The following is a 12,028-nucleotide window of genomic DNA, read 5'->3' as shown; positions in this document are numbered from 1 at the left end:
TCCCTTTGTTTCAAAGCATTTACATCTGGGAGGCTGTTTCTTAACCTTGCAACGCATTTGTTGGTGGCTCGGTTTACTCGTGCATTTTCAGTGTGTTTTGTTTGCACCTCTTGTTTCTTTTTATTTTTACTACTTCTTTCTCTTATTTTGTCACGCTTCTCTGCCTTGTTTTGGCGAGCTTGTTGTTTGACAACCCTTTCTTTTTCTATTTTTATTCCTATTTTCCTTCTTAAGTGACAAGCTTTAAGCTTGTCTATCTTTACTTTCTTTTCTACCTTACCCTTTTTTATTAGGCACATACATACTTTTTTTATCATATATTTACTACGGCAGGAGCGCGGAATGGGGTCTTAAAACTGTACATACAAAACACGCAAGGCTTACGTGGACCTGTCCTCTGCCTGCAGACTCTCGTTACCATTATTCTCCAGTTTCTTTTTACTTCCTTCACATATTCACGCGAATTTCGTGGTCGCTTTTTACTTGATGGTGCTACTGCTTTCTGTTTTACGCGTTTCCCTGGGGCTACTTGTCATTGAAAGGATACCCATTTACTTCCGTTGCTAGAATACCTTGAAGACGAACTGATAAATGACAAATGACTCATGATATTTTTTTACCCTTTCTTATTATTATTAAATGTGGTGTCCTCTTCGATTGGAGTGAGAATGTTGATGCCTATAAGGCCAAATTCCGCAAGTTCTGGCTGGACTAGGCTATTGCCAACCAGGCAGAGGAACGGCAAGACGCGAGGCTGTTTAGTGTATCAGCTGTGTGCATTGGGGACTGGGACTAGCTTCCTCATAGTGGATTCAGCAAAGGAAAGCTGGTACAGAATATCACTGATAACCAAACTCACAGCAAGGGCGAAGGTATGCGTCGTGGCCTGAAAAGCAAGGCATGTCACGTGCTAGTCGTAGCGCAATTGGACCAGTCCAAAGGGTGCATTCTCGGAGTCAATTACACCAGTGCGGTGGCTAACGAATTTCCAAGATGTGTATTCCGACGTTCGTCAGAGTTGCCTCGTGGTCAGCTTTTGCTGGCTTTTTTTTGTATAATATATCCTTGAAAGAATGCGTTTGATACAGTTTCTCGCCTCGCCTATTTTAGCAGGATGTAAAAATATTTATGCAGCTGTAAACATTAGTCTGATTGCCTGGACGAATAATCTGTCCTCTTTTTAATACACCTATTTAGTTGCCTCCGGATGCCCTGTAGCCCGTTTGCTTCTCCCCTAACCGGAACCTGGTCCCCTTATCCAGGCCAGGCCCATTGAACGTTCACCTTCCCCATTAATTTTTCCCCTGTGCGTGCCACTTCGCAACTTTGAACTCAACCTCCCTTTTTACCTCTTCCGCCTCGAAGCAACCGCATCAAGCCTGCGTAACGCCCTTCCCCGTATTCTGGCAGGAAACAAACCACTGACGAACAACGAGCGAAACGTGCATCTCTTTACCTCGACGTCTTTTCCCGTCCCTGTCTCACCAGTCGACTGAAGACCTCTTCTGGACCGACTTCGCATCTTCCCCTACACACACCACACCGCACAACACACCCACCAACCGTCGCCATGTGGATGATTAACTGGTGTATGTTCATGCCGATGAGAGAGGATTGCTGTTGCGCCTACCTTCTGGCAAGGAAGACGGGCCAAGACCGATAGCAGTCGCACGACCGGACCGGTTTCCGTCTCTATCTCGAAGAGGAAGGGAGCCGATTCTGAGCAGAGCAGATAAGAGCAAGGGATCAAGAATGCTGACATGGGGATGCCTCTAGTCTGGGACGTTCTGTCCTCGCTCGGCCTGCTGAACAAGCACGCGAAGCTGCTGTTCCTGGGTCTCGACAACGCCGGCAAGACGACACTTCTGCACATGCTAAAGGTGAGGACACGAGATGCCTTGGCTCTGCAATCGCTTTCGATGGCACGAACGGGTTGACTAACTGCTCTCTTGTTTCTAGAACGACCGTGTCGCCATCCTGCAGCCGACGCTCCATCCCAGTTCGTTCCTACCCCCACCCGTCTCACTGGTTGAGAACGGGCTGCTCGAACCCATCGCACCGGATTGAATGAGCTGGAACTAACATTGGAAACCTCTACAGCATCTGAGGAGCTTGCCATTGGCAACGTCCGTTTCACCACGTTTGATCTGGGCGGCCACCAACAGGGTGAGTTGTTTCGTTTTTTGTCGCATTCCACTTTCTGTTTTTGTGTTGCATAGTAACTTGGGCTGCAGCACGCCGCCTGTGGAAGGACTACTTCCCCGAAGTCAACGGCATCGTCTTCCTCGTCGACGCCAAGGACCACGAGCGATTCCCCGAGGCCAAGGCCGAGCTCGATGCGCTCCTCGCCATGGAGGAGCTCGCCAAGGTGCCCTTTGTCATCCTCGGCAACAAGATTGACCACCCAGACGCCGTCTCCGAAGACGAGCTGCGCCACCAACTGGGCGTCTACCAGACCACGGGCAAGGGCAAGATCCCACTGGAGGGCATTCGCCCCATTGAGGTGTTTATGTGCTCTGTTGTGATGCGGCAAGGCTATGGCGACGGTATCCGGTGGCTCTCGAACTACGTCTAGACGACCTTTCTTTCATACCCATCGCCTCGCGCACGCATCCACATACACATACGACCGCCCTATTTATGTCCATCCACCACCGAACGCCCTTTCCATCTCCGATGGACAGGGCTTCGTATTTCTTGAAACGATGAAGCACTGTGTAATTTTTTCGTTTCCAGAGTTGTCTTTCGTGTGTTGTAGGGGAACGGAAGAACAGCGGGATGGGAAGACCAAGGAGTTAGGCAGAGAAGAGAGACGGGGAGAGACGGAGAGGGACAAAGAGAGCAAAGTAGAATGCAGGTGTTGGAAGGGAAATTGATGTCTTTTTACTTTTACGTACAGTCGTTGGAAGGGGCGCTTGCCCAAGCCAGAAGCAATACTCAGGATGAAACCCAATAAAAACACATTAAAGAACAAGTCTTTCACGATGCACTTTTCCTCTCTCAACCACATTGTTGGGGTATGACTTGCGGGTTAATTCCAACTCATGACATTCGCGGTTCAGGCGATCACGTGTTGCAAGCTGAGATATCCAAAATCTATTCGATTCCTGCCGAACGGCCATGGATCCTTTACCGCAATGAACATATGCGGAGTCGGAGAAGGGCCACTTTCTTTCCTCGGTGACACGGAGCCGCCTGTAGGCGTTTGTAGACAACTGTAGAAACCTGCGTGGGGCCCTCTTGCTAAAAGTTCGCATCTCAAGGCCAAAAAAACACGGCAATGGAAAAGTTCCGGAGCCGACCATCGGCAGTTGCAACGTGGGGTTCCACTGTTGTCGTCGGTTTATCTCTCTTCCAGTCTTCGACATACAATGAATACATCCCTTCATATTTGCGTGCCTCTTTTCTTTCGTAAATGCCATTGCCATTTTCGGTCAAGGCAATTCTAATGTATCACTGATCATTTTCACACAAAAGGGGCACGCACTGCCAAAACCTTGCATTATCTCCACTTCCAATAATTGAACAACTCGTCTCGCATTATAACTCCGGACGAGAGTTAAAGTACTTCACTGGTCGTGGCTGAATATTCATTATCCTTTCATTCATGCACCTTATTTTGTCAGGCGCAGGGAACACATTGCAACCAAAGAACTGAAAAAAGAAGATCTACGAATGTAAGCCAAGGCTCCTTCCCATCGAGAGCCCCTCCTCCACACTCCGCAATTGGCCTAAAGCTAGTATTACTGGCTTGGCCAGGATTACACGTCAACGACGTCCCTTTGTTTCTTGGAGCCTTTTTGTTTTCGAGCCTTGCAGTACTCCTTTAATACCCCTTTGCATTCTTCGCGCGTGTCTTTCTTGGACCCCGGCTTTGTGGTTTGAACTCCATTGCCAGGCTGCTACTCCTGCTCCGTGTTTTTGGAAACCGGATCACGACGTTTAAGCGCCTGACAGGGCGTTTTGATCGGATGCGCGTCGGCGCTGCCCTCTTTCCCCGTCGTCAATGAAGATTATGGACATCAATTACGACGGGCTGCTGGACGAGGCGTTTTTGGGGGCGACGGTGCCGGGGATGACAACGCTGGGCTCAACCTTGCAGGGCTTGTCAGAAGAGCCTGGACACAGAGACCTCAGTCCGCCGAGTAGTGCGACAAGCACAGCAGCACCGGCAGGGGCGCGCGGCGGCGGAGCACCCGGAACTGGTGCTGCGGCAGGAGCAGGAGGCAGGAGCGAGAGCGGCGACCCCGGCAGCGCAGCCGCGACAAACGTTGCGGGCTTTCCCGCCTCCAGCAGCAAACACCGTGTGCGTCTGCCGGCCAGTTGCGACCCGCCCTCGCCTGACACGCCGACTAAGCCATTGGTGTGGATTGTATGTTTTGTCGGCCTCCGTCACCGTGTCGGACATTCGCGCCGTATCGCCGTATCGACATTTTGCTAACATACTAAAGGTCTTTGGAGGCACAGGGCACATGGGCCGGTCGCTCGTCAAAGCGGCACTTGCCCACGGCGACTACGTGACGACAGTCGGCCGCATACACGAGACGTCCATGGCAGCCATGCAGGCCTTGGCAGCCTCGGAAGCGGAGCATGGTCCCGATGGCGATGGTCCATCACCAGAGCCTTTGACGGCATCGCCGTCACCGTCTTTGTTTTCACCAGTGCCGGGCGGCGCAGCGGCCAAGAAGAAAATGCGCTGTCTCGGCACGCTGTGCGACGTGCGCGCGCGCGAATCCGTGGAGCGGGTTGTCCAGCGCACGCTGGCCCATTTCGGGCGCATCGACATCGTTGCCAACTGCTCTGGATACGGCGTGGTGGGTGCGTGCGAAGACCAGGACGAGCACGAGCTGCGCAACCAATTCGAAACCAACTTCATGGGCACCCTGTACATCCTGCAGGCGACGTTGCCCATCTTGCGGCGACAACAGGAGCTGCTGTTGCATCAGCAGCAGGTCCAGCAGCAGCAACAGGGGACGTCACAGCAGAATTACAGTCCCGCTGGTGGCGGCGGCCGCTACCTCATCTTCAGCTCCACGGCGGGCGCACTGGGTGTACCTGGGCTGGGTCCGTACTGCGCGACCAAGTATGCGGTCGAGGGGCTCATCGAGGCGATGCTGTACGAGGTGGATGCCTTTAACATCAAGGCGACCCTGGTGGAGCCGGGTCTGATGCGGCGCGACGACCGCCATCTGGATGCGAGCGAACTGTCAGGCGACGGGGCAGGCGGTACAGGCAACAACAGCGCACTGGGTCGAAGCAGCGGCAACCGGGGCGACAACACCAACCCACTGCCCACCTGGGGTCACTTTCTCATCAAACCGCCCAGCGAGACCTACGCCAACCCGTCTGCGCCGTCGCTGCATGCGACACGCATGGTGCAGTGGCTGGGTGACCGCCAACCTGCGAGCGTGGTGCAGTGTGCAGAGCTTGTGTGGCAGCTGGCTCACTGCTCGTTCCCGCCGCTGCGGCTGCCTCTCGGCAGCTACGCCATTGAGAGCATCCGCGACCGTATGCGCTCGGTGACAGAGGAGATTGAGGACTGGAAGCACCTGAACTTTCCTTTGCCACCTGACGCGGCGGCTGTTTCTGCTGCTGCTGCTGCTGCAGTTCCTCCCACGACAGCATCAGCTTCGACAGCTGTACCAACGTTATCAGGACCAGCGGCGTCGGAATTGCTTACGGATACGACTGCGGAACTACCAACATCGACAGCCGGTGCGACCAGCTCAGTAGCAATTGGGGGAGAGGAGCCAACAGTCAGCGACAAGAAGGAGGACCAGGACGAGGAGATGTTGGACATTGGCAGCTAATGCTCCGAGGTTCCGTTCCGGGTGCTGTAAGTAGCCATGGTGCGCCGAGAGGACCTGCGCATGGATATACCATCGGTGCGCAAAGGCGGCACGATTAAACGTTCCGTTTTCCGTACGGCATCATTGTTGTCATTGTCGTGTCCCTGTAGCATTACATGGCTAGTGTCTTGCGTTTTTCTCACTCAGCCCGCCTCTTCTGAACATACACCGCGTCGTAAATGCAAATTAGTGCTTCCAAGATACTTGGAGGTACTTCGTGTCTTGTTGATATGTGACCAGACTCTTGAAAGCCCTCGTCTCAAGTATCATTGTCCCCGATGGCCTGTAGCTTGTGCACTAGCATGAGCCTGCGCTACGTTTCAGAATGATGTCGATCAGTAAAGAGTCCGCTAAAAGGGCCCTCCAAACAGTTGTTGCTAGCGTCTTAATAAAAATCTTACAGGGGGTTCGGTCTTCGTCTGCCTTTTTTCTTGTGGAGATCTTCATCCAGATCACAATTCACCTCAAACTTCTCATCTCAAGTCTATTCTTTGTCTCGCATATCGGTACACATCTCCATATTGTTGGCTGGCTTTTCTTTCCTGTGCGCCCCTTTGGCAGGTACATTAGCCCTGCTCACGTCCGACTGGACAGCATTTTACAGAATTCGTACTTAAGGGGCAACATATGGCTGGTCCACTTGTCTATCTTCGTTGCTCCCACCATCCGATCGCTTTATTGCATATTTGGCGTGTAGTATTCGCAATCTGGCCCACTATTTCTTTTTTTTAATTGCTGCCGTGTCTTTTTGCAAGCGTCTCCTTCCTCCCCCCTATCGCACACGCGCCATCACCTCCCTAATTCGCGGTGCTCGTCTTTCTCCCTCCTGGGACTATCTCGCTTCGTATTGCCTTAATTCCTTTTTTTCTCTCTTGCATCCTCGCTCTCGCCATTCCCTTCTGCCTTTGCTGGGATTTGTTCGTGCTTCACACCCCCAAATACGTTCGTTCGTATTTCTCTTCCTTCTTTTCGTCCTTTCTTTTCCAGGTCACGTTACGAGCCCCGGTCGTGTTCAATTTCTACCTCGACCTTTCTCCTTAATTTTCTCTCGGCGTCTTTCACCCCCCTTTTATCGCGTCCCCATTACGACCATCCATTCGTTCCGACACCATATCTCGTTGTTTTCTCGGTCCTGTCAGCCGAAGCCTCTCTGCTTCTGTTTCTCTACTCGACTCCTCGACCAGTCCCCTCCAGACACCGCTCTTTCGCCTCGCCCACCATGACGAACGTCTCGGATAAGAAGAACGAGGACTATGTCGTCCGGATGTCCGACCAGAATGACTACCCGGGCCGTCCAAACCCGCTCAGAAGCTACCACGCCGGCTCGCCCTCCGCGGGCGCGTCCAAGATCGACTTATCTCGTGTCGAGAACAGCCCGCTTCTCGCGATCCTTGCCTACTGCATCGCGTCGATCAGCATGACTGTGGTTAACAAGTTCCTGGTCTCGGGAAGCGACTGGAACATGAATTTCTTGTACCTTGCCATTCAGGTGAGTCCCTTCTCTCTAGAACGCCGGCCACATTTCGCACGTTATCGTGACGTATCATTTTTCTAACCGTTGCCTTTCTAGTCTGTGGTTTGCGTCATTTGCATCCGTGGCATGTGGCTGTTCAACCTGCTACAGTTGGAGACCTTCTCGTGGAACAAGGCCAAGTCATGTATGCCACGCCCAATGCCCGCCGTTCTCGTGTTTCTATTGCTGTACTAACGACGTTTCCTGCTCGCAGTCACGCCCATCTCCGCCCTCCTTGTCGGCATGATCTACACTGGTGCCCAGGCTCTGCAGTTCCTCTCGGTGCCCGTCTACACGATTTTCAAGAACTTGACCATTATCGTCATTGCCTACGGCGAGCTGATCCTCTTCGGCAACACGATCACACCCCTGACCCTGGTGTCGTTCGGCCTCATGGTTTTCAGCTCTGTCGTTGCCGCCTGGGCCGATGTCCGTGCTGCTCTTGGCGGCGCACACCCGGCCGTGGCCAACGAGGCCGTCTCGACTCTCAACCTCGGCTACGCCTGGATGGGTGCCAACGTCTTTTGTTCCGCCACTTTCCTCATCGGCATGCGCAAGATGATCAAGAAACTGGGCACCAAGGACAAGGACAGTACGTGAAACATGCCACTTCCCTTCCACTACCCTTTTTTTTTTTGCTTCTTCAATCGTTCTAACGTGAGGTTTGCCTGCTAGCCATGCTCTACAACAACTTGATGAGCGTCCCGATTCTGCTTGTCTTCTCCTTCATTGTTGAGGACTGGTCTGCCGAGAACATGGCCCGCAACTTCCCTGAAGAGACCCGCACGAACCAGATGATTGGTATCTTCTACTCGGGATTCATGGCTGTCGCGATCTCGTACTGCTCTGCTTGGTGTGTTCGCGTTACGTCTTCGACCACGTATTCGATGGTCGGTGCTCTCAACAAGCTGCCCATTGCGGTGAGCGGTCTCATCTTCTTCGACGCCCCGGTGACAGTGGGCAGCGTATCGGCTATCGCGATAGGATTCGTCAGCGGTCTCGTCTACGCCTGGGCCAAGATCCGCCAAACCGCGGCAGAGGCTCTCAAGCTCCCCACGACCAACCAACCCGTGATGAGCGCGAGCTCCCAGAGTGCTAAGGATGCTGCCAATGCGTAAGCGAAACGCTTTTCCAACGGCCAACGGAAGTCTTCGTGCCCTCCTCTGCAACTTTCACTCACTTTGGGGGTTTATAACGATTCTACGATTTTTCCCCTTGCGTTCCCTCCACAAAACTTGTCCGCTCACTTGACACAAGGTGTATGGCGCAAATGCAGGGACAAACCTTCTCCGTAACATTTCGTATTACCTCTATTTAATCCCCTTGATTGATCTCTTTTTTTTTTCACTCTCCCCCTACACCCACTTCTGTTGTACACGACTGTCGATTTGTTTTCACGTTTTCATGGTGGCCCTGCTCGGACTACAGAAAGAGAGCTCTCTTCCGTTGATGATATAACTCCATCTTTGCCAGCGTGGAGACATGGTTGTCTTTCTCATTTGTTTTGGTACTTCTTCTCTTTGCGAGATGCTTGCTTCGAAAGCACTTTTTCACCACTTTCCCCCTTGTTCCCTGGGATATGTTTTTATTTTAGAGGCGTTTTGGAGTGGGAAATGGATACAAAATAAAGATAAACAAACTCGAAATGTTATTTTATTGCATGTAATGGACATGTGCCACTTTTGCCATCATTGACAAGTAAAATACCTTGCGCTTCCGTAACGAGTCATTCGACTGTGGCGCAGAGGGCTCCGTTTGTACTGATGGCTTTATTTGTAATTTATTTTTTTTTTTTGTATCACGCGTCTTGTCTTCATTGTGGCTTTCGCGAAGTGTGTCAAGTGGTCTGTAACTGCCTAAAGCTTATGATTTAAATGGTCGTGCTTTCCCCGTCTGATGCCTCGCTTAAGAATGATGTCTGTCGTGTGCGCTGACAAAGTAGGAGCGACTGCTGCCTCTTTGGGCGGTTGACCAGCGGATGAAGCAGGCCTTCTCACATGCAAGCAGTTGCGACCTTGATTCGGTAATAAATTTCAGGGTTTGGTTTGGTTGGGGGAGGCTACCAAATGGCCTTTTTAGGCTGGGTATGGCAGCTTGTGACATCAGTGCCAACAGCTCCTTTCCGATTATTTTTTCATATTTTTTTTTGCGCTGTTTGGCTTTGCGCGGGTCGCTTGGCAAGAGGCTTGAGGTCCAGCCTAGCACATGGTCCCTGGAGCCAGCTTGATGTGGTACCCTTTCTGCCCACTTTCTTATCCTCTACATCCTCAACAAAAAAAAGGCCGAACCGATATCAACGACACAAAAGACGACCCCAAGCCGGCCCGTCGTCTCCCTGTGACAGCATCCTTTTCTTTCTTAACCTTCCGACAACCCAAAATACTCGACCGCAAAGCTTCGCCTCCTAGGGCTCAGGACGACGATTTTTTCTTCTTTCTCGCATCGGTGTCCCCTCATCTCGATCGATCAGCGACTCCGATTCAACCGTGGCGCAACATCTGGATTCTATTCTTCGCTGCGACGTCCCGCTCCCCTGATCTTGCTCGATAGACAACCTTTGCAACAGCTTGCTGGACGCTCGCGCGGGCGACGCGTGTGCAGCAAACGAGCAAGATGCTCCCCTACATCAATGCGCGTACGTCTGGACAGGAGCCGACGAGGCTACTCCGACAATACTTCTCCTATAAGTACCAACGTTTCTGGTAGATGTAGCTAACCGTTCATTAGCGTTTTTCTATGTCGCCGACCGGCTCGGGGCAGAACCTGACGAGCGTATGTGTTTATTTTGCGCCCTGGCCTCTCATACAGCCGTGCAAACCATCCTCCGCTTCTCGCTGACAGCTTCCCAGTCAAGCTTATCTTTTCTTTTCTTCTGTCGTATCCCTTAGCCGGTCTCTTGAAGCGGGTACCTGACGCTCGTCCCGAGCGGAAGAACCTATTCATTATTGCGTAAGACAAATAAACCATGCGTCAGTTTTTGACTACATCTTGCCTGGCTGTCTCCTAACCTCCCTTCCCAGTGTTTCTCTTTTCTACCTTGTCGGACTTTTCGATCTGTGGGACGGCCTGCAAACCCTCTTCATCTCCTCGGCCGTTGCCTATGGCCTCGCCAAGTACCTCCGTACCAGCCCGTACATGCCATGGATCGCTTTCGTCTTCCTGATGGGCCACATGTCCGTCAACCAGATCGCTCGCCAGTACGCCAACGCCCCTTCCACGATCGACATCACAGGCGCGCAGATGGTCCTTGTCATTAAACTTTCCGCATTCTGCTGGAATATTGCCGACGGCCTTGTCCCCGATGCCGATCTCACGCCGTTCCAGCGTGACCGCGTGCTGCACGAGCTGCCCAGCTTGCTCGACTATGCCGGCTACGTCCTGTTCTTCCCGTCGCTGCTCGCCGGTCCTGCCTGTGATTTTGCCGAGTACCGCCGTTGGCTCGATACCTCCATGTTTGCGGTCCCGGCTTCGATGGACCCGGCCAAGCGCCCGCCAACGCGCCGTAAGCGCAAAATTCCGCGTAGCGGCACGCCTGCCATGAAGAAGATGGCCGTGGGTCTTTTGTGGATTGTCGCATTCCTCGTCCTTAGCGGATGGTACCCGCCCAGTGTCGTGCTCTACGACGAGGCTGGTGGTGGCACAACGTTTTTGAAGCGAGTCTGGCTTTTGTATGTTATCGGCTTTGTCACCCGCACCAAGTTCTACGGTGTCTGGTCCCTGACCGAGGGTTCCTGCATTCTGGCCGGCCTGGGCTTCAACGGTGTCGATCCGACGACAGGCCGCATCTCCTGGAACCGCGTGGCCAACATTGACGCCTGGGGCGTCGAGTCGGCTCAGAACACCCGCGCCTACCTTGAGAACTGGAATATGAAGACCAACTCCTGGCTGCGCAACTACGTCTACTTGCGCGTGACCCCGCGCGGTAGGAAGCCCGGGTTCCGTGCGAGCATGGCCACCTTTGTCACCAGCGCCTTCTGGCACGGTTTCTACCCGGGATACTACCTGACGTTCGTTCTCGCCAGCCTCATCCAAACCGTCGCCAAGAACTTTCGCCGCTTCTTCCGACCTTTCTTCTTCAAAGACCCGGCCACCCTTAAAGAGCCTTTGCCATCCAAGGCATGGGTTTACGATCCGCTCAGCTTCCTCGCTACCCAGGTGGCTTTTGGATTTGCCGTGGCGCCCTTCATCCTGCTGACACTGCAAGACTCCCTGCTGGCCTGGTCACGCGTGTACTTCTACTGCATTGTCGGGGTGCTTGCATCCATGGCCATGTTCGCGTCGCCTGTCAAGCCAGCCTTGAAAAAGGAGATTGAGCGGCGGGCGGCCAAGGCTGCCTCGGCTGCCGGCAGCGACCCCACTACCCTGCCTGCCGCAGACGCAATCACCCCGAAACCCGTTGTGGCTGCAGCTCCTGCGACCGATGCCGACGAACCGGGCATCCACGACCTACCGCCAACCAAGCAGTTCGCCCAGACTCGCGAAATCATGGGTTCCGGTTTGCCGGCCGACCCAGAGGGCGAGCTGGACGAGATTGTAGCCGAGATTCGGGGCGAGGTGGAAAGCCTGCAGCGGCGGGCCACCATGAGCAAAGCAGCCCAGGCGACGCTCAAGAAGCGGGCGTAGTGAGTTGCTATATGCTGCTTTGAGAGCATGGGGAAGTATCGAG

The 12,028-nt window shown here is 53.2% G+C and overlaps 4 protein-coding genes across 4 annotated transcripts; all 4 read left to right on the top strand.

The window, feature by feature from the left end:
- Positions 1–1,760: 1,760 nt before the first annotated feature.
- On the top strand, positions 1,761–2,575 carry SPSK_02713 (GTP-binding protein SAR1; the record flags this gene model as incomplete). Its single annotated transcript, XM_016729580.1, has 4 exons — positions 1,761–1,880; positions 1,960–1,999; positions 2,101–2,166; positions 2,220–2,575. 4 exons carry the CDS (start codon positions 1,761–1,763, stop codon positions 2,573–2,575), a joined length of 582 nt encoding a protein of 193 aa, XP_016589061.1.
- A 1,440-nt stretch (positions 2,576–4,015) lies between these two features.
- On the top strand, positions 4,016–5,810 carry SPSK_02378 (uncharacterized protein; the record flags this gene model as incomplete). The annotated part of the gene is made up of 2 exons (XM_016729250.1): positions 4,016–4,372; positions 4,452–5,810. The coding sequence occupies 2 exons, from the start codon at positions 4,016–4,018 to the stop codon at positions 5,808–5,810; spliced, it is 1,716 nt and encodes a 571-aa protein (XP_016589060.1).
- Positions 5,811–7,068: 1,258 nt separating this feature from the next.
- On the top strand, positions 7,069–8,480 carry SPSK_02496 (GDP-mannose transporter; the record flags this gene model as incomplete). The annotated part of the gene is made up of 4 exons (XM_016729365.1): positions 7,069–7,338; positions 7,420–7,507; positions 7,577–7,954; positions 8,038–8,480. The coding sequence occupies 4 exons, from the start codon at positions 7,069–7,071 to the stop codon at positions 8,478–8,480; spliced, it is 1,179 nt and encodes a 392-aa protein (XP_016589059.1).
- A 1,495-nt stretch (positions 8,481–9,975) lies between these two features.
- On the top strand, positions 9,976–11,985 carry SPSK_02327 (lysophospholipid acyltransferase; the record flags this gene model as incomplete). The annotated part of the gene is made up of 2 exons (XM_016729199.1): positions 9,976–9,997; positions 10,337–11,985. 2 exons carry the CDS (start codon positions 9,976–9,978, stop codon positions 11,983–11,985), a joined length of 1,671 nt encoding a protein of 556 aa, XP_016589058.1.
- Between the last annotated feature and the right edge of the window lie 43 nt (positions 11,986–12,028).

This window comes from Sporothrix schenckii (genome assembly GCF_000961545.1).
Source record: "Sporothrix schenckii 1099-18 chromosome Unknown Cont43, whole genome shotgun sequence".
Lineage (NCBI taxonomy): Eukaryota > Fungi > Ascomycota > Sordariomycetes > Ophiostomatales > Ophiostomataceae > Sporothrix > Sporothrix schenckii.
This window is presented reverse-complemented; position numbering and strand designations above follow the sequence as displayed.